At 36.0% G+C, this 23,386-nt stretch overlaps 1 protein-coding gene across 2 annotated transcripts in view; it reads right to left on the bottom strand.

The window, feature by feature from the left end:
* Positions 1-4,878: 4,878 nt before the first annotated feature.
* The window catches only part of cold (coiled), a 65,171-nt gene continuing 46,663 nt past the window's right edge, over positions 4,879-23,386 (bottom strand). Inside the window, exons 3-4 of one of the 2 annotated variants that reach the window (XM_067086465.1) lie at positions 14,064-14,242; positions 4,879-6,035 (exon numbers count right to left, since the gene is read on the bottom strand). In XM_067086465.1, coding sequence (XP_066942566.1) covers positions 5,952-6,035; positions 14,064-14,242 — 263 coding nt within the window. In that variant the 3' untranslated portion in view covers positions 4,879-5,951. Of the gene's footprint in view, positions 6,036-11,568; positions 12,370-12,684; positions 14,243-23,386 lie in introns of those variants that run through there. The other variant, XR_010850038.1, reaches the window with a different exon arrangement.

The following is a 23,386-nucleotide window of genomic DNA, read 5'->3' as shown; positions in this document are numbered from 1 at the left end:
ATTGCTGCTATGACAGGACAAGCTAAATTTAGAAATTTGCATTTACAAGTGCCTTGAAAATGATCCTACAATTGCTCATATTCTAAAAATTTTACCCCACGAACCCCCAGTTGCTTTGCTCAGCTTCTGGCCGCCTCCCATCCCATAAGAGGGGCCCAAATGGGGACTGTGTCCCCCAGGACCCAAAATGTCTAGGAATGGCCCTGCAATCAGCTCAGGATTTCCCTCTTCCTCCCACTTGTCATCCTGAACTTCTTACAAAATTTGCATTTTGCTCCAGGGATGTTAAGAAAATTCTGGATAATCTTGATAGTTTGGGTGGAGAAGATCCTGATAGTTTCTTCTCTTTGTTTAAAAATAAAAAAAGCTTCTAGTGTGTTGTCTCCCAAGATAACTAAAATCTATAGATTTTCATGTTGACGTAGTACCTACGCAGATGAGTGCAAGATTAATAATAAAGTGCCTGTTCCAAAGAGTGGCATATATACAAACTGCAGTAACTAGAGGCCAATCTCTGTTCTCCCTGTGCTCTCCAAAGTTGTTGAAAAACTTATTTTTAAACCACTACTTAAGTATGTGAGAGAATAGATTCCATTACCATTATCTGTTCTATCCCAGAGAGAAGGAAGGGGTGTCTCTATGCATCCCCCTTTCTGAACTGTGACCTTCATGTGTGAATTTTGTAAATCTACTCTACTGTGAAGATTATTTACCTAACATTACTAGGCACTTTATGCAAAAACTACGGACTACATCTATCCAACATACCAATCCGTATGGAAAATGTGGGTAGATTGCCTCCATGCTGAGAGCCCAGTTGAAATCTGTTGAAACAGTTTTACATTTTATTATATATCTTTTGAGGTCAAGTTCCTTGCTATTAAAACAATCATGGCATACAAGGCAGCACTGTTGGAACCCTTGCTTTTTGGTTTCGGAACAGTTTCTAATATAGAAATTGTTGATTCCCCTCTCCAATGCTTTGCACTGCAAAAGAATGCTCCTGCACGGCTTCCCATTACCTGGACTCTGAATAAGGTTCTTAGATTCCTGTCATCCCTTCAGTTCAGTGGGCCCAATACAACTACAACTCATACGCTCCAAAAGAGGGTCTTCTTGACTGCTTTGGCATCAGAAGCTCAGATTAGAGTACTGGGCTTTCTAATACAAAACTTTCATAAGGGTAGCAAACACAAGATATAACCAGTATTTAATAGATCTTAAAAATTGGTATACACAAAATATACTTTACACTCTGAAATACATTGAAATGTTCCATTGCACATCATTTTCTAAAAAAAATGAGATTTTGGATTATTACTCAGGATAATAAAACTTTAAAGTCTGATTAACATTATAAAAAAAAAAACACTATCATAACATTATACAAAGAAATAAACCAAAACGAATGACCAATTTCAAAAGTAGTAATGTTCAATTTTCAAAAAGTGAAATCTACTTCAATCATTTTTTCCCTAAAACTCAAATAATCTTATTTGAGACCCAAGCCAATTTGGCATTTACGTTAGCTACAAAATTTAATGTACCATTTGAAAAACAAACATGATCTGATATCTCTATTACAGAACAGAACAGAAGTGTTACTGAACAAATCTAAATACAGTAGTACTGTATACACAAGACACACTTTTCCAAACACAATAAGAATGCTATTACAATACTTCACAATACTGTATCAAAACTGTTAGAACATTACTTTCTCAAAAAGTGGTAAGTGAACCATGCCACCCTAAAAGTTTTCACAGTTAACTTTAGTATTAATTCCAGCACACATTTACACCAAGGCAAACTTTCCTTAAACATAATTCAGTAAACCTAAAATCTGATTTAACATCAGATGCATTTCAGTCATTATGCAAAATGTTACCATGTTACCCAAACAACCTTGTGTTAGGAAAAAAAAAAAATCAATGAACATGAAAAAAGGAACAAGTCTGCCAAAGTGATATGGACATGTCATAATACCTAAAGTAACCAAAGGGGAAGTAAAGTAAAGATTAAAAACTATAACAAGTAGTCTAATAAAATTTACAACTTCTGCAACCGGATATGCATTTCCCTTCATATATTCACATATAGTAAATTTCCTTTGAAAATGCCCACATACCTATCTTCAAGATTTAAAATGCACATATCTCATTAAAAGCAACTGAAAAACTGTGGTTGCTCTTTCACACAAAATAACCAATTACAGAGGTAAAGCCTTTCTAAAATTATCAAGTTAAATTCCCAAAGAGCAAGGCTAGAAAACGAGATGAATTGTAAAACAATGTGAGTATAATGGGAAATGAATATTGTAAGGGCATACTTTCATACTCCTACAAAACTTCCATTACTCCAAGCTTTGTTCTTTCGACAGTATTCCAAAAGTAATATCTTAATTTTGAGCCAATCACATATTTTCATTCCATACATACTTTTAGGTCTGGAAGCTTTTCACACAAATTTCTAGAATATACAAGCCAACATATAATTTTAAGGCTATTATTCTAATAAAGACATTTATACTAAAAGGGTACAGTTGCAGGTCACAGTATTTTTCAGTTCACTGTGTAAGTACTCAGATTCTGATGACCTCTAATTCCAATCCATTGGGATTTTGATGACACACAATGACTGAAGAATTCATAACAAATATACATATGCTATGAGTAAGGCATCCTCTAATGGACATACACAGCTTGTCTGTGAGATACGTCTTACCTAAACTAATAATTTATTACAAGGAATATCTTCATAACAGCTCAAACTGAATTATTGCTATGGGAGAGTTACCTGTGATGTGCATGCAGCACAGAAAGAATTTGCAAGTGGCCAAAAACTGAGAGGATTTATTACAACGTGCAGTTCTCCTTAGTTTCTGTAAATCTGACAGTATTTCCCTTTTTATCTCTCCCATTGGTAGGTCTACAGTGCTGAGTACACTAACATCACCTTTCAAAATCTTCCTCCCTTTACTAATTTAAAATCTTTCAATTAATGTTGTCTTAGAAAATCCATTCATCAAAGCTATTAATCTTGGAATGTTTTCCTTTCTATGATGAAGCAACTACAACTGATCCACTCATAGACCAGTGCAATATGGTAGGGTACTATATATATTCTATGCCCTGTGACAGAAATATGCAGTGCTTTACCAACACATGGGAACACATGTAAACACAAGATCTACGGGATTAACTTCAATTTCCTTTGGTACAAGAAGCATTTTTATGGGTCTATTACTGATATTTTAATGAAAAGAAAAAAAATTCAAAACCAAATCTGCTTTTACTTTGTCCAAAAAAGTTTTCAAAAACAAATGTATTTTTTTGAAGCTTCAAACTTCGATTATGCTTATTAGTATTACTATGAGCTAAAACCATACTGTTGAGCAAAAAATCTAGGCAACAAGAATGCCAACAGCCATGTGGATATGCATAAAACACTACCTGCCACCATGAAATGCAGAACATGTGGGATTGTTATTACTTTTATCTACAATAAGCTTTCCAGTCCTTAAAAATTCACTGGTAGAACAAATGGAATGTATGAAACATCCAATTCAAGTTTAATTCAAATCCTACTCTATTTATTCATTGTACAGTACAGGCAGTCCCTGGTTATCGGCGGGGGTCCGTTCTGATGGCATGATGAGAAGCAAAAATTGCCACTAACGAAACCGCCTTTGTTAGGTAAGTATCGGCGCCAATACACGATTATTGGCACGGAAATCGGGACATATCTGCGCTGAAAATCACAAGTGCAGAAAAAGCTGGATCACTAATAACCAAGCCCGCCAATAACTGGGGACTGCCTGTACTTACAAAACCTCAACTTACTATTTTGCTCTATATCACCTATATTATTGTTATATTTTTCTGTTAAGGTCCCTTATTAAAAAGAAGCTCTTTTTGCAGTTGAATCTCTTTAAATGAATGATAAGAGTCAAGTAAAGGGTACCTTAAGCTATTATCATTTGACAGCATTAGATAGTTTAACCAGACAAGTCACAACACTGGCTTCTCATAAGGCTGACTCAAAGGTTTAGTTTTTATTAATTAAAATTAAATCTGGTTTAATAAATTTCACCTTTATATAAATTGCAAAGAAGTAACATTTGTTGAAAATCTTGAATGTCGGAGTGTAGGCTGCAGTACACAAGGATTGGCTACTAATTAGATTTTGCCACGTTACAGGAGTCCAGACATCACCCAAGCATCTAATGGGCTGAGGAACTACTGAACTGTACTGCTAGTTCAGTGAAAAATAACGATGATGACATCACTACAGGGCAGAAATAAAAAAACTAATGCCCACAATTTCTTGGTTTATTCCAACTGGTTCTGAGAAATTGTAGCTTCACTTTGCCCAAAAACTAAGCATTTCCCAAATATTTTGTGAATATAACTTTTCATTCGTACACTACATCAACCACTTACACTTATCTGAAGACTGTATAATATGCAATATTTTATAAAAGATAATTACTGTATACTAAAATACAAATCCTCAAACTTTGTACAGTATGGTTTTTGCTGAGAATTCATATTCTTGACACTCCCATTCACCTATTCACAGCTTCTTTCTAATAAAAAAAAAAAAAAAAAGTCACTGGACGGATTTTAAAATGGAATTATTACATCGCATTAAGCAAAATTTCAAGTGCTTTGGACGGAGTTCATGTACTATGACACTGTGATCAGCTGCATGGGGAAAACTTACTTCAATGAGATATTACATATCTTCTATCAATCATAAAACATTATTTTCTTGTATCAAAATAAAATGTTAAATAAAAAAATTCTTAACATTTACCTATCGAAAAGGTTCACATAATTTCCCTTTCATTTGAGAGGAATCACAACACAAGACAGCTTTTCCAGCATTCCTATAATAATGTTTTGAATTATATTCACATTAAAACAATTTCACAAACTAAAAAATTTTATCTATCAATATAATTCTCAATATCTTAAATGCTCATAAAATCTGTATACTGTATCTTTAAAGTGAAAATCACCACAAAACATTATGTTTAAATTAAAATTAAGAACAGTTTAATTATACATTTCAAATTCCTTTATTACAAATCTTTTCAAAACATTATCTAATTCTAGATGCTTCATATACGCAATACTGCATGATAATTCTCAGATCTATTTCTTTCCTGCTAGATTCATTTAACCTTCATTTCTAATGTCTATAACATAACCTTTAAATTATAAAAATTCATTAAACATATCATTAAAAATTGCCAGGAAAAAACTGAAAATTCTAGTTAAATATACAAAGAAAGCTAAGCCTGTGTGCTCCCTAATGAAGTTCTGTGGCCTCTTTATTTCATATCATCAAGTACCTCCTACTTTCTCATTATAAAAGCTATGCTTCTCAAGAAACAAATGCACACAACAATTGGACGGAGTTAAAATCTGTAAATATATCACTGTTGACCTTTACTTATGAATTTAAAGAATATAGCTTCCCTTAAGGTACTACTGTATAGTAGTTTGTATGAAGTCATATTGAATTCTCAAAAACAAGTCAAACTCTGCATGATTCCAAAATAGTTGTACAGCTAAAAAGTATAAGATCAGCATAACGAAGCTTAAATACATCCAGTTCTGGAATCTTACTTCAAGAATACTACATATAACTTTATTATGTATCTTACATGCAATAAAATACATTTAACTACAATATTTCTTAAGGTAGTAAGACTTCAGCATAAAAACTAACCATATACAGTACAGTACTGTACTTTTAATGATTTGGCCTTTTTCCACTAAAGCACAGATATATGTGCATGAAATGGACTCTTTGAGCTTTGGGAAGAATGTAAGTACCTGAAAGAAAACTTATTCAACATATAACTTGTTGAGCTATGTGACACTGAGAATTGTTCGTTGCTCTATCACCAAATGCTGTCATTGTAAAGCTGTTTTGAGGTGCTAATTAAACCAGTGCAGAGCCACCACAAAAACACAACCCACTGCTGTTACGAAGATGCTTGAGGTCACTGAAGAGGATCCAAGCTAAAACAAGAGTTGAATTTGTTGAGTATGATTCAAAACTCAATTACCTTAACCTAATTTAGTTATGCTTTTGTAACATTTACTTAATTCTATTAACCCCAAAACAAACTAGCAGTTCACTTGCTATAAAGATTAGTTATCAAGACCACTGAGATAAAATCTTAATTCTCACAGGGCTGGCCCAAAAAGGATATGATTTCATAAGCAATAAGAAACATTAAACTATAACTAGAGTCAGTTTCATTCCATCTGTCCACCCACCAACATTGGTTTTTGGTGATGTGGCAATATATACATATCTAGGCCATGATTGGCTGAAATCAATGTTGCTGATATTGTAGGCTTACTGTCATAAAGTTGCAAACTATTTCTGCCGATATTGTAGGCTTACTGTCATAAAGCTGCAAACTATTTCTTCAGGAACACATCTGAATGCTTATATATACAAAGAAGCCTCACACTTTTTGATATACATCATAAGATGCCAATTTATTTCAATAACCACCCAAGCACATGAAATATGAACTTGTATCAAATTTATGTAAATCAAACACAAACAAATAATGGAGTTTCATCACTTATGCTTCATCTCCCTATAATGCAAATAAAAGATATTTTAATAATTTCTTGCATGCAAATTACATGAATAGGGTATTATTCGAAATCACACGAAATATTGTAGTCTATGAGGCTCCCTGGAGCAGGTGAAAAAAGCAGCTACTGCAACATTGTCTTAGAAAGCAGGAAATTTCACTTACTGCATGGCAATGGTATTGCAGTTTTCTTTTAAGAATACTTTGCATATTTGCATATTTTCTTTCTTAAGCATATAAATCATTATAATACCTCCGTGACTGGGTAATTTTCAAGAATATTTTGTCAAAAGTTTGAAATCTCATTGAGTCCCTGTCATCCTTTGTGTGTTGATGACATATACAGCACAAAAGGCTAGGCTAAACTTAAATTTTCTTAACCCTTAAATGGCGAGCCTCTATTTACAAAAGTGTCTGTCGTATGCCGGCAGCGTTCGGGAGTTAGCGCCATAGCGGAAAAAAATTTTTCAAAAAATCACAGCACGCTTAGTTTTTAAGATTAAGAGTTCATTTTTGGCTACTTTTTTTGTCACTGCCTGAAGTTTAGTATGCAACCATCAGAAATGAAAAAAACATCATTATCTTATATAAATATTGAAATATATGACAGCGCAAAAAAAAAATTTCATATATAATTGTATACAAATCGCGCTGTGAGCAAAACGTTTATAAAGCTAACGAGTTATTTTTTTTTCTTTGTATTGAACACTAAATTGCTATGATTTTGGTATATAACCAATTGTAAAACGATCAAAGCAACACAGAAAATATTATCACAAAATGATGCATGAATTCATAACACGAGGACGTAAAAAAAAGTTTTTCAAAAATTCATCATAAATCGAAATATTGTGCTAGACTTCCAATTTGTTGCAAAATGAAGGTAATTGATTGAATATTAATAGACTGTAAGTGTTTTAGCTTAAAATTGCAGTTTTCGATCATTTCGGTCAAGTTAAAGTTGACCAAAGGTAGAATTTTTCTATATCGTGATTTATATGGAAATATTTCAAAACTGATAAAAGCTACAACCATGAGTTATTTTGTTGTATTTACATGAAATGTACATTTTCATATATAAAACTTTATGTAACGACTAATATAAAACGGTGCAAAACATTACGACAAAGTGACGAAAGAATTTCTGAGATGTTGGCTGAGTTACCGCTGTGGACGTAAGGAAAAGTTTTTTTCGAAAATTCACCATAAATCAAAATGCAGAGACTTCCAGTTTGTTGCAAAATGAAGGTACATGATTGAATATTACTAGAATGTAAGAGTTTTAGCTTACAATTGCGTTTTTCGACCATTTCGGTCGAGTTAAATTTGACCAAAGGTTGAAATTTTGGCATTTATCGTGATTTATATGAAAATATTTCAAAACTGATAAAAGCTACAACCATGTGTTATTTTCTGTTGTATTCTACATGAAATTTTGCACATTTTCATATATAAAACTTTATGTAACGACTAATATACAACGGTGCAAACATTACGACAAAGTGACGAAAGAATTTCTGAGATGTTCGCCGAGTTACGCATCGGACGTAAGGGAAAAGTTTTTCAAAATTCACCATAAATCAAAATATTCTGCTAGACTTACAATTTGTTGCAAAATGAATGTACATGATTAAATATTACTAGAATGTAAAGGTTTTAGTTTACAATTGCGTTTTTCGACCATTTCGGTCAAGTCAAAGTTGACTGAAGGTTGAAATTTTAGCACTTATCGTGATTTATATGAAAATATTTCAAAACTGATAAAAGCTACAACCATGGGTTGTTTTTTGTTGTATTTAACATGAAATTGCGCACGTTTTCATATTTAAAATTTTATGTAACGGCTAATATAAAACGGTGCAAACATTACGACAAAATGACGGAAGAATTTCTGAAATTTTCAGCCGTTACCGCGCGGATGTAAGGACAAAGTTTTTTTAAAATTCACCATAAATTGAAATATTGTGCTAGAGACTTCCAATTTGTTGCAAAATGAAGGTACATGATTGAATATTACTATAATGTAAGAGTTTTAGCTTACAATTGCGTTTTTCGACCATTTCGGTCGAGTCAAAGTTGACCGAAGGTTGAAATTTTTTGTAGTCGACGTACGGTACGTCCACTCGTCACCCGACAGACAATTTTAGCCGACTTACGATACGTCCAGTCGGCGTTTAGGGGGTTAAAGGCATTGGAATAATTATTAGACAGAATTAATAAATAGAGGTTCCAATAAGAAAGTCATTCTGATATGAAATGAAAATGCACTTAAAAGAAAGCTAATAAAGTCAAAAGTCTCGCAAATTAATAGTGTAAGTCTGTCTCACTTGTCAATGTTCCATGTTCTTGAGTCAACATCATTAGTTATTTTCCTAGTTTATAAGTGGATATAACTTTGGTATCATAATGATGATGTTTTTATATTCATGCAATGAAATTGTACAGAGAAAAAAGTTTAAATGATGAGGAAGTTTTGAGATCTGAACAATTTGCGGGCATAAGTCTGCTGTATGTGAAGCATGGGCTAAGCCAGTGAGATTGAAACATTATTGCAAGTCCACTCTTTGTTTCAGTTTGTAAGAGCACAGTGTTTGATACAAGCTCATCTTTCCTGTGAATTTAAGTAAATAATTAATAAAACTGGCATGTTTAATTCATTTAAGAACATGTATGGGTACCATTATAAATAAACAATCAAATATGTTACTGAAGAAAGTTTAAATATTTATAACAAAAACCCAATTTTATGGGAAACAATGGTTTTTAACCAATCATGAGCTACATATGAGCACATGACACATCACCACCCTAGATGGACAGATGAGATGAAGCCAGCTATAATAAACTATGGCTTCGTAAAACCTCTCCAATTGGATAGAATGAAAATGTTGGTTTTCAAAAAAATTTCCCGAAATAAAAAAAAAAAACTTGAATTCAGTTATTTTGTATGACACAGTACATGACCAAATATCTTACTGTAAATTCTTTTCACAAATTTACTTAAAATAGAAAAGTTTTCAGTGCTTTTCTGTCTTCCCTCCTACTGCCTCATCATAAGAGACTGAATTGCCAATTGGCTCTGATAGCCATTCATTCTTTATGATATTAGGGATATTTGGAAATGAACAGGTTATTTCAGAAAATCTGGCATTTTCTTACCATCCTAACTCTTGTGACCATGTAGTTAAATTTATTTACATAGCTCATAAAAGAAAGTAACCAATGTTTTCTAAAACACCTACAGCACAGTATTCATGGAAGCTTTTACTTATTGGCTTAGATCATAAACGTCATATAAAAATATTGGAAAACATGAATGAATATAAACAAATTCATTCTGACAAATCTAGCATTTTTACTTTCCAGCCTCTTAACCCAGCCCATGCACAACACTCCCACCACAAAAGAAATACATGTGTTTATTCACTGAAGATTTTTTTTGTGATTTTATATATTATACATAAATTCAATGCATGATCAAATATACCACAAGGCAAAGCCTAAAACCAAGTGATAAGTGCTGAAAAGGGGTAGTAAAGGGAAGAGAACATTGTGTCACAGTTCAATGAAGGTATTATGTTGTCAGTCATACACAACTACCACTTACACAACTCTTAAACCACCACCTCAAAGTCAACAACCACAATCCCTACTCCCACATCCCAAATCCCAAAGATGGTAAATGTCTTGCTCAAGCATTTTATTGTCTTATACTGCCAACACTTATCTGCACGTTGATGATGAATGGAAAAAGACTAAGAAGCATTAACATGAAAAATAATAAAAAAAAACAGACATAAAAATTAATACAAATCAGTTACAAAACACTGTACACTGTTTGAAATGTGACTTTGTAAGCGAGGAAATGTTACTGAACTTAAATCTGGATATGAAAAGACAAAGTTGTTAGTGAAGGTGTTAAAAAACAATAACATTACAAAAAGGAAAAAAGTTCTCAAATGAAAACCAGGGAAAAAAATATGGTAAATATTTAATTAAAGAATGTCAAACAGGGAACTTCTAGGTGTATTTTGATATGCGTGCCTTTCAAAATAACTAATAACTTACACAAAGGCAAGAGTCAGTGCCAGATGGGTTTTAAAAATATTAAGATTAAAACTGGCCAAACTTCTACTTCTCTGCTCCAACATGTTTAAGTTAAACACTAGCAAAAACTCTTTGACAGCTCATGTCTCTCAGTAAGTTTTTTGGTTTTTTTGCCACCAACTATTTAACTTTTTGCCTCATTACAACAAAAATATATACATATGTTTGAATATATAAAATTAATAATGAAAATGTGGCCACTATTAGTTGTTTATTCTAATGATTATTCTATAAGAAAATCAGTTAAATATTTCCTTGGTTTTCATTGAGTTAAAAAAATTTTTTTCGTGAATAAATAAAGAGCTACATGGAAAATTTTAAATTTTTGTAGGATGATAAGCAATCCTGCCAATACAATATATATAAGAACTGTAGGATTTTGCACATTTTTTTTTAGCAGTGCTGCCCCCTTGACAGAATTCATGAGTATATGGAGAGAAGTGCATTCACTAGACTGGTACAGTAGTAGCTGCTTGGCAAGATGTTCTTCAAGGGAGTTGGTTAAGGGATTCTTCAACCTCTTCCTCTTCATTTTCTACTTTCCTTCTATTACAGCAGTCTAAGAGACATGGAACTCTGTTGTCATGTACAACCACATCCCCTACACCTATTAAGCTCATATCCCTGTATCAACTGCCAAATTCAAAAGTACATTATTAACTTTACTTCTTGAGAAAACAAGTCCCTAGGGTCCTTGACTTGTTCTGGTTCCCAAAGGTTAATCAGTGAATTTCATAAAGGCACCATTCCACAATCTTTGACATTTGGTTCCTAAACTGTCATTAGGGCTGGATATAAATGACAAGCTTAAAATGAAACAATTTCAATTTTTACAGAAAATTTATTTTTTTTCTTTTTGAATAAACTCATCATTCATAGAAAATTTATCCTCATGGCCACACTTGAGCTCTCAGTATTTACCTAGGACTACAAAACAACTGATGGCACGTACTGTGGCTTTACTGGATTCTTTGACTTATATGAGATAAGACTGTAGTCTTTAGGATATTCCAAGACTACAATAGTGGGCTGGATACGAATGATGGGTTTGTTATGAAAATTCAATATTTAGGTACAATACAAAATCTACAGTAAACCCCATATTCGCATTCTCACGATTCACGGACTCACGTATTCGAGGATTTCTCTGTGGAACGTATCTACCCATTATTCGCGGAAAATTCGCCCATTCGTGGTATTTTTCACTGAGAAATATTCACTAATTACTGTATTCTCATATCATTTTCATGACTAAATGCACTTTTTGTGTCAAAACTATTAAAATACTCAGGTGTAAGCAATTTTAGAGGGTTTTTATTGTGTTTACACAATCAAAATAGGCAGTTCTAAGTGTTTTTAGAGGGGTTTTAAGTTTTCTCGGATTTTAGCTATTCGCAGGGGGCTGCGGTACGCATCCCCCATAAATACAAGGGGTTTACTGTATAATCATATTCATTCAAATAAATATAAAACATTACCCAAACATGAAAAGACTCCAGAATTTTAAAAGTTTAACATTTTTTAAAGGACGCGCCGACCGCTGAATTTTGAGAAATTATCAAATTTTTCTTTTTAACAATTTCCAACTATTTTATGTCTAAATAAACACATCCCGAAAAGCTAATACAGTAAACCTCCCGTATTCGCGTTCTCGTGGTTCGCGGACTCATGCATTTGCGGGTTTCTCTGTGGAACATATCTAGCCATCATTCGCGGAAAATTCGCCCATTCGCGGTATTTTTCACTGAGAAATATTCACTAATTACTGTATTTTCATATAATTTTCATGAATAAATGCACTTTTTGTGATAAAACTATTAAAATACTCAGGTATAAGCATTTTTACAGGTTTTTTCTTGGTTTAAGCTATCAAAATGGGCAGTTCTAAGTGTTTTTGAGGGGTTTTGATTTGACCTATTCAAAAACGAAATGGGGGTTCACTGTATTGCAAAAAATTTTTAGATTGATTTATTGACAATTTTGTTCATCACTTGTACGGCACTGTGGTTGACACTAAAAAACTTGTTAAAAACATCTGTATGACTAATTCTGGGTAGATGCAAGTTTGAAGTGTTATGGCTAATAAAAAAATGTTTAGACTGGTTTGTGGACAATTTTGTTCATTGCTTGCATGGCACTGTGAACGAAAAACTGTAAAAAACATAAAATACACCTGCATGACTAATTCTGGATAGGTGCAAGTGACTTATAGACTGTTTTATGTATAAATAAATATATCTTGAGGCATTACTGCTAAAAAAAAAAAGTTAAGATTGGTTCACTGACAATTTTGTTCATCACTTGTACAGCACCATGAATACCAAATTGTAAAAAAAACATGTAAAAGTGTCAAAAATACTTGTACAAAAATACTTGTGTCACCCACTAAAATATTCCATTCTCTCTAGCATTAGCATTATAGAAAACAGGTAATAATGATGTAGGGATAACTCACTGAAGATGTCCTGATTGTCTCATGATTTTGAAATCCAAATATTTTTTCATTTCGCTGTTTTCTGAAAACTTACTTTTTTCAAAACCAAGTGCTTATTTCTCCAAGACGACTGAACCAAATTCAATGAAACTTTTACAGTGTAGTACTGCTATATCTTTAATTTGGCGTTAGGAAAATAATTTTTGAGTACAACTTTTTTTTTTGCACACAGGTAGTCCCTGGTTATCTTCCATTTTAGGTTGTTTTGAAGTCCCAACTCTCAAGGAAAAAACTAAAATCTTAATATCTTGTAAATATGGCATGAGCTTTAGCCATAAGTTAAGTAGAGTGGTCCAAGCAACACAAAGTTCTTACAAAGACTATGGAAAATCCTTAGAGGGTGTAGCCTGAGAACATTTCACATGCAAACTTGTGTATGGCAAAATTATGCATGAAAAACAATCAACCTTGAACACAATTTTGTATGAGTAAAGGAGAGAGTTAAACACAGAAAGGGAAAAAGTGAGACACATCCACTGCATGCAACAAGATCACGTCCATCAAAGGTAGTCAAGCTGATGGTTTGATTAGAAGGAATGGTCAATCCACACTTTTCAGCAAAATAATATTAACATTGGTAGGTACAAATGAAATGTTTTTGTTCTAGTGTTCTTATACTTCAGATATTGTATCCATGAAAGTAGAAATGTGTGATACTTAGCCTTGGATTCAGCAAGATGTGAACTGTAGCATATTTTCCAATATTCATACATTCACAATTGAATATGACAGATCATACATTACCACTGAAAAGAACATACACTAATTTGTGCAACTACTTTTACCAAATGTTTCACTGCAAAGTAAAATACAGTACAAACGTTAAAGACTTACAGTAATGTAATAGTTGCAACGATCTCCTTTACAACACTCTGCGCATTTCCAGTCTTTCCACCAGATACGAACACAGTTAGACATGTACTTGTTTATCGTAGCGGTGCACTCATCTATTGAGGCACATCTCTTGCTAATGTAGTACTGCATGGGTGCACCAATTTCCCAATATGGTGTACCTAAAAGCAAAACAGAAAATTACCATTTTACAACATCGTATGTGCAAAAGGGTTGACACAAGAAGTAAATAATTCAGATACAAAATCTGTCTGGCAATCGCTAAATCATTTACATCTGTTGGTTACAAAATTATACAAAGTTCTAAGATCAAATTAACTTTTTTATACTTACCTATTGTTAAAGTTACCTCAAATCTTTGTGCTGTTGGGTGTGATCAGCATTCATAATAAACAAAAGTATGATACTTGGCTGACACAAATGGATTGTTTGTAATCACCTGTTTCCCACCATGTAGCGCTGGAATGTTTGCATTCTTGTCAGAATTCTTCGTGACCACGCAATATGATGTGGGGAGGCTGGGTGGGTTTCCACATTAACAATAGCTAAGTATCCAACCAAATAATTCTATAAAAAAAATTGTCATTTTTTAAGATGAATCTTACCTTACCTACTGTTAAAGTTAGCTGACTACCACCCTGAATGAAGATGGGTCAGTGCTGCCAGAAGAAACATCCACTCAGCCAAAAGAACTAGAAGTTTTTTTTAATGGAAAAAAATCTTATCATTCTTGACTGTTGTGCAATCCTTCCTGGTAAGTATTGTCACCATACAGTAGGTCTATAGGAGGGTGTAAGGTCCTTGTAGCAAGACTCCGGAGGCTCCTTATGGAAAAGAACTATCTCATCAAGTACAGTACTAGTGACTTGTGTCCCAGCGTCTAAAACCCATAACTAATAGTACTAAACTACCTTGAGATATGAAGGTAAGTTCCTATACACAAATGTGTATCTTCATGCTCCCAAAACTCGACACTGGGATTTCCCAACAATTTAAAGATAAGGACAAAAGGATGATTCTCCCGTATTTGGTTCAGGAGAAACTGTCCCTGCCATAACGATAGGACTATGGGCTTTATAATTCTCATAAGACATTTGATGTCTTGCAAAAAAAAAAAAAAAAAAAAAGGTAAAACTGAATTTCAAGTCCCTTGAGTTGCACTGACAATCTTTTCTAGTGAAAGGCTTCAAATTTAAAGGAAATTGAAAGACATGCTTACAGCACATATGTTGTTAGGTTTACTTTAAACAATGGCGCTGACTTGGTTAAGCAATGTAGAAAAATGACATAGCATTCTTGAGCATAGGAGTGTTGGCCTCCTAAAATTACAGACTAAATTCTTATCTCCTCTTCATGGATTAAGTCTTTCTAGATAAATTCTTGGAGCTAACTGGACATAGCAGAGCTTCCTCTTTATTGCCTACAAAAGCAGTTAAATTAGGCAATTACAAATCTGGGACAGGTTTTGCTTTGATGTTTTTACTCTAAACAATGGGAGAAAAAAAAAAAAGGTCCATCTTGAACAAACTCGTTAGGAAGGACTTGAAACTCACTAATATGTATACCTTGCTGTAACAAGAGCTAAAGGAAAATATAAATTTTCATAATAAAATTTATTATTGGGATACTTACCTACTGTTAAAGATAGCTTATATCTCCGCACCAATAGGCAAGTTGGCATTCAAACAAAAGATCAAATGACTGACCTGGAAGACTGTCTAGTTCACCTGTTCTCTGCCAGGTTTGTTTTGAATGTTTTAGCTTTCGTCAGATTTCTCCTTGACAGCTCATCAATGATGGGGAGGCTTGGTGGGGTCTACTTATAATGGGGGAATCTCAATAATTTATTTTACTTGGGATGATTCTTACCTATTGTTGAAGACAGCTGATTACCACATTGAGAAATGGATGGTGGGTAGTGCAGCTAGACAAGACTTGCTCAGCCAAACAAGCTAAGAGCTGTTAATATGAAATCCAAAACATTCTTACCTGATCTGGAATCCTTCCTGGATACCATTCAGGCGGATTCCATACAGGGTGCAAGACTCTCACATGTGCATGAAGAGCAGCCTTGCATAAAAAACCACTTTATCTTCAGCCAGAATGCAAGGAAGTGGCATGATGGGACCCCAGTGCCTGGGTCCCATATCCCAAAAAATGACAGTCAGCTAAAATAAATACCTAAAAATGCAACGGTACCCTCCTACACGACAAATGTACCTTTATGCTTCCTAAAAACAATAACAACGTCCAGGATTAAAATTAAAAGAGCCTGCAAGAATACTTTTTCTTTAAGTTCAAGAAAAGACATTACCCGCTACTACTAGTGGACTAAGAGCTTTACAGTTTGCAAGCACAATTCCTACATCTTTAAGATAATGAGCAGCAAAAACCATACTGCACTTCCACTGTACCACATTAATCACGTCCTGAAGTGACAAATCTTCAAAAAACTATATGATGTAGCAACCACTCTTACACTGTGAATATTTACCTTCAATAAAAGTAAGAGATCTGGATCCAGTTTTTCATGTGCTAGTCTCATTAACAGCTTCACAAAAAAGGCATCTAAATGTTAAACAAGGAGTGTTAGGCTTTCTAACACTACAAAAATAAATGGTTAACTTTGCCCCGTACAGTCTTTAACCTTTCTAAATATATTTTAATTGCTTCTTCATTCCCACTAACAGGGTTAAATTAGGAATCTTTACTGTTATCAGTACAATAGCTTTGCTTTAAAATCATTCTTGACCCTGAATAAAGGCACAAACAAAAAATCAGCATCCCTTTTACAAAAGCCTACCTTATTGGAGAATGCTTGAAACTCACTCACTCTTAGATGCGGTTGCTAGAGCTACCAAAAAGTCTATATAGTCAGAAACTTCAAAGATGCTGATTCCAAAGGCTCAAAAGGATTTGCACAAAGAAAATTCAAAACTATGTCTAAGTGCCATGACGGAGAATGATACTGAACTCTGGGAACTTCAACCTCAGACACTCTTAACACCACCTTAAAGTCTGGATCATTCAGAGATATGACAAATTTTAAATCAATTTGACCCTGAATAAAGACACGAACGAAAAATCAGCATCCCTTTTACAAAAGCCTACCTTATTGGAGAATGCTTGAAACTTACTCATTCTTCTCGCTGTTGCTAGAGCTACCAAAAAGAGATTCTATATAGTCAGAAACTTCAAAAGAGTCTATATAGTCAGAAACTTCAAAGATGCTGATTTCAGTCAGAAACTTCAAAGATGCTGATTCAAAAGGCTCAAAAGGATTTGCACAAAGAAAATTCAAAACTATGTCTAAGTGCCATGACGGAGAATGATACTGAACTCTGGGAACTTCAATCTCAGACACTCTTAACACCACCTTAAAGTCTGGATCGTTACGAGATATGACAAATTTTAAATTAATTTGTATTTTTCATAACTAACAAACCTGCAGTCTTAACAAAATGGAAAATTCTCTAGCGCCTTCTGGAGTCCGGTTAAAAAAATACAAGGAATTTGGAGGCAACGGAAGCTGGCCAAGATAGTGGTGGGGAGCAGACTCAGCTGACCTCCCTCGCCCCATCTCGACTCCATCGCATCAGTTTCCTTATCCCAGGTAATTGTATGAGGGGTGGCTTGAGGTGGGCAGTATATGTTAAGACCACAGGTTTTTTAGTTATGAAAAGTACAAATTGATTGAAAACTTGTCATTTGTTCATATACAGAACAAACCTTTGGTCTTCACATAAGGAAGACTTACTCCTGAAGGGAGGACAAAGAAAGCCCCTGAACCGACTGGAAGTTCTGCTCACCCTGGCTAACTCACTTCATGGCCAAAGTAGGACATAGGAGGCAGTCATATGCCTCTGATTTGTACAGTATAAGGTTACTTGCCAGTCAGACATCTGGGTTAAGATACAATGTTACACTGCGTCTTAAGGAAAATAAAGAACCTTAATTGTTGGAGAAAACAAATCCATGTTAGCCACCAACCTTGTTTGTTGTCATTTCCTCTCTCCCCTTGTAAGAGAGAGGAAGGGGCTTGCTTCCATATATAGTTTGTATTGTGTAGGAACAATACATTAAAACTCATGGAATGCAGCTCATTCACTTGTATCTGACCAGTTCCAGCACGTGATGGGTAATTTCTCTACACTGCCTGCCGATAGAGGAAAACAAGAAAGAAAAAGGAAGAACACCAGTCATCCCATTCCCTCTCACTTTCAAAACCAACATCTTAGGTAAGATACAGTGTCCTGCTAGGGGCACTGGATGAGCTGCGCAACTTGTTGAGCAGCCACCATCAGACCCAAGGAGAAAGTGTCCAAGGAAAGTTCTGGGGTACATCCCGCAGATAAAAGGATGTGAAGGTGGTTTGGCATAGCCATTTACCAGCCTTTAAAATCTTTTGAACTGACAAAATCTTTTTGAAAGCAATGGAAAGGGCTAGACATGACATCACATGCCCATACACGCACTGAGCTGGCATCTGAATTTATAGAAGTATATGCTTGCTTGATTACATCTCGTAGCCAAAAGGAGGTAGTATTCTTGGACACTCCTTCTTGTTCCGCCTGTACTAACAAAAAGCCTTTGACAAATTGGTCTGAGATGTCTAGTCCCTTTTATTTGGTTACAGAGTGCCCTGACAGTACATAAAAGTACAGGCAGTCCCCGGTTATCAGTGGGATCAGTTATCAGAGATCTGGTTTTACAGGGCTTGTCTAGCGACGAAAATCGGCAATTTTCAGCCACAAAAATCACCGATTTTCGGTTATCATCACACCGTCAGAACAAAACCCCCGCTGATAACCGGGGACTGCCTCTAATTCATCTGGGTCATTACCAACAAAATCTCCAGGGAAAGGGATGGAAAAAACTTTAATCTTTGTCATGAACCAAGGGATTCTGAGTCTTAGCCACAAATTCCAGGACAAATTCGAAGACATAAATGTCCAGATTGTTCCAAGGATGATGAAGGGCGTCCTCCGCCACAGCCCAGGGATCTGGAACGACTGAACAAAATACCTCCGGTTTTTTGTTGTGTCTGGTTGCACAGATAAAATAGCCTTTCTGCCACTTCCTGATGCAATGACCACTCTGTTCCCAGGACCTGATCCCTGCGACTCACCTTATCCACCACCACGTTCTTCTTGCCTGGAATGTATCTGGCTGAGAGAATCACCGAGTGAGAGACCGCCCACTTGTACTGTCAAGTCATGAAGATGACAAGACACTAGGTGGCCCCCTTATGTTGACATAAACCACCACTGTAGTGTCGCTGAACATTAGTACCATGGAGTGCCCTGTCATCTTTTCTTGAAATTCCTGTTCCTGAAAAGTAACAACCAAAAGATCCTTATCGTACCTAAAAATACAGAACTTAATGATATTTCTATAACGGTATAGGTGCTGGAAATCCCTCTAAAACTACACCAGGAGCAGTATACAAAACACTGCCTCTGATACAAGGCCAAGGTTGTCTCTTGTCTTGACTGAAGGACAGATTTTCGAGATAGCTTAGAAAACCCCACTGCTTGGAGAAGGGCAAGAGTCCCTAAGAAGTTAAGTGTAGCATACACAGGCTTTGGTGGAACCACATGGAATTCAGTTGTCTGATTAGATCCTTCCCCAATGGAAAATTCAAGGGAGATCTACTGTAAGAGCTAGAAGATCCAGGAACCATCCTCTCTGAGGTCACCTAGGTGCTACAAGTCATTATGCAATTCTTTGCTTTCCAAACCTTCTTCAGCACTTTCCTTATTACTGTGAAAGGAGAAAAAACATACGTGTCTAGGTTGAACGAATCCTGAAGAAATGCATACACTGCCCAAGCCTGAAAGTCCTGGCATGGAGAACATTACACTGGTAGTTCCTTGTTCATCAACGTCACAAATAAATCTACATTTGGTGCTATCCACGGACTCCATAGCAACTGGCAGACTTACGGATGTAACGACCAAACTGTGGGCAGGACTTGTCATTTCCTGCTCAACTGATCCACCAGAACACTGTCCTTCCCCATACTGAACTACAGAACCAAAACAACATTCCTGGCTTCACCCCAAAGAATCAATTTCTCCACTGTAAGAAACACTATCTCCAACCTCATGCCACACTGGCTCCTGACTTACGCCAAAGAGGTCGTATTGTCTGAAAATTCACTTGTCTCTGGCCAGATTTTCACACTAAAGAAGATTCCTCCATACAGCTAACAGTTCCTGGTTGTTTATGTGCAATTCTTACTCTTGCGGCAACCATATCCCTGATATCTCTAGGTCACCCACACACACACTCCCCAACCTGCCATTGAAGTATCTGAAAACAAGGTGAGGTCTGGGTTCATTACTCCTAGGGATGAACCTGTCAGCAGTCTTTGACAATCCTTCCACCAAAAGCTAACATCTCTTGAAGACTTAATGGGACCAAGACTAAGAGTCTGCCAGAGACTTCCTGGCCCAGCTTTCTTTCAAATAAAACTGATAAGGCTGCATCCAGAGCCTTGTCAACTTGAAAACTTTTTCTAGAAATGGCATGTGCCCCCAACAGAGGAAGTCACTTTCTCAAAGGAATCTTCCTTAAGGTCCAAAATTCTCCAAGAAGTGACAAGGGGGTTGTCTAGTCATTTCTCCGATGGAAAACTCTGAAAATTTTGAGTCCATCCTCATCCCCAGATAGAGAATGGACTGAGTTGGAATCCGGGTAGACTTCTGAAAATTTACCCGATCCCCAGTGACTTAGCCAGACTAAGTAACAGATCCTTGGCCCTCAGAATTCCATCAAAAGAGTTGACCAACATTAACCAGTCGTCTGAGCAGAGATGAATTCTCGCTCCTAAAAGGTAACACTATCCCCATACAGATGCCAAAATCCTCGTGAACACCAGAGGAGCTGTACATAGGACAAAAAGTGTCCTGAACTGGAATACCTTCCTTGTAAATACAAAATGTGGGAACTTCTGCGACTGAAGATTTATCAGAACATGGAACTCTACATACTGCATGTCCACCAATATCATCCAGTTGTTCTTTGGAATCACCATCAGCACTGTGCTGGGCGATTCCATGGAAAAAGGGGACAGACAAATAAATATGTTGTCTTGACACATCTAGCACTAGGCACCAATCTCTGGATGCCTTTGGCACCAGAAAAGTCGGTTGTAAAACCCCCAGGGAGCTTTCTGATACCTGCTCTATTACATTCTTCTCTAACAAAAATACCACCTCTTCTCTAACAAAAATACCACCGGTTTTTAAAGTACCAGATACTTCTCCTGCTGACGAAGATACAATGGAAAAGCTATAGGAGACAACATCAGACGAGTAGTAGACAGAAAAGGAATTACATAACCCTCCTTCAGCACCTCCACCACCTTTTGTTCTTATCCCTAAGTCCTTCCAAACATGCCAGGCCTGCAGTTGGCCTCCTACCTGAATCTGAGGGCTGAAAACTTCATTGCTTCCTAATAATCTCAGCGACTTTACTCTTACTGAAGCCTGATGTGGACCTACAAAAGGTCTTCGCAGCCGAAGACAAGTCCTGAGACGAGGAGGAGCTAATCTAGACTGAGGGCCTGAGGTAAAAGAAGGAGCAGGCCTTTTCATGCCTGACTTGAGAAACTGACTGACAAAATCCTTATTTTCCTGTACAGAAATATTCTCCCTTGTCGCCTTAAAAAGTGTGTGATTAAGAAGGCAATCCAAGGGGGAAACCAAAACCACTCCTATCCTCTGAGTAGGAGAGACCTTAGACAACAGACATGAACACAACTGTTCTCTTTTCTTCAAAACCAAGTCGTCAGAATTGTCAACCAATGACAGTTAAAACACCGGTAACAGCCCGTCTCATAAGAGGCGGCTTTCTGCAACTTCAAAAAACCATGAGGACAAGAGCTGTCAAACTTAAGAGAAGCTTTGTGTGCCAGAGTACAAGAAATCTCATCAAAACAAGCTCAAATTGAAAGAGAAAGCTTGGGTTTCTTCAAAGGCTAAATGGGCACCAAAATACCAGATGATAACAGACCTAGTCTCTACAGAACCTCTTTCCTCCACTAAATGAGGATACAGCAAAGCACATCATTCAAGCTAATGCTGAAAAGCCTAAGCAGATCCTCCAATTCAAACTTTTCTCCTGCAATAGGAGGGGTTGGGGCAACAGCAACACATCTCCAACTCGATGGAAGGGGAGACTGAAGGAAAACCAGTCTGCAACTGCTGACCTGAGTCGTCACAAGTTGGCTGAGCAAAAGACGACAAGGAGTAACCAGGCACCAAAGAAAACTGGAAAGGTTAGGCGGAGGAGGAGGAGGGAAGAAAAGCAATAACAACATCTGACTCCCCAACCTCGTCCAAATGCAACTCAAACAATGACACAATCTTAGAAAGCAAAGCTGCTAGAGTAGCACCTACCTTGGAAACAACAGAAAATTCTATAACCATGGTAGGATTCGAAAGAGAAACATTAATAGAGACAGAAGGTAGAAACTCACTGATAGCCAAAGAAACGGCATATAAAGAGAATAAAAAGGTGCACTTCAAGGTGCGAGAGGAATAACAGACAAGGATTTAGATTGAGAAGTAGATGTAGAAGAAGAGACTGACTTGAGAACTGATTGAGTCAAAATAACATCAGAATTGCAGCAACTCGCCACAGACATATCACTGTAAATAACAGTCTATACCTATATGATTAGTCCTATCAGTGCTAACAACCTCATTACTAGATGTTGATGGTGATGTAGAAGAAGAGACTGACTTGAGAACTGATTGAGTCAAAATAACATCAGAATTGCAGCAACTTCGCCACAGACATATCACTGTAAATAACAGTCTATACCTATATGATTAGTCCTATCAGTGCTAACAACCTCATTACTAGATGTTGATGGTGGAGAAGTTGAAATATGGTGCGAAGATTTACGTTTACCATAACAATCTTTTGTTGAATGCATTAAATGAGACTCAGAGCTTAGAAAAACAAAGGGCAGGTGAAGGAGAGCATACAACCACATCACTCCATGAACCACTCTACTTCTCTGGTACCAGGCACTTTTAATTGTTGCACGGCAGTCCTAGGTTCAGGCTACAGATGGGCAAGGGCACCAAAACCTTACCTCTTACAGGGGAACGGAAAAATTATCATACACTATGGGGACCTGGCACAGTTCCCTAACATGAATTCAGTTAAACCTTCTACTGACCATAAAATAAGGTTTACATCCTGTTCTAACTTCTCAATATGATTTTCCTAAATTAAAAGGGGAGCAGAACGTGAAGCTAAAGAGAAGTGCCAGTACTAGCAAAAACATT

This window comes from Macrobrachium rosenbergii, chromosome 42 (genome assembly GCF_040412425.1).
Source record: "Macrobrachium rosenbergii isolate ZJJX-2024 chromosome 42, ASM4041242v1, whole genome shotgun sequence".
Lineage (NCBI taxonomy): Eukaryota > Metazoa > Arthropoda > Malacostraca > Decapoda > Palaemonidae > Macrobrachium > Macrobrachium rosenbergii.
The sequence above is the reverse complement of the archived record's forward strand: the minus strand, read 5'-3'. Positions and strand labels throughout refer to the sequence as shown.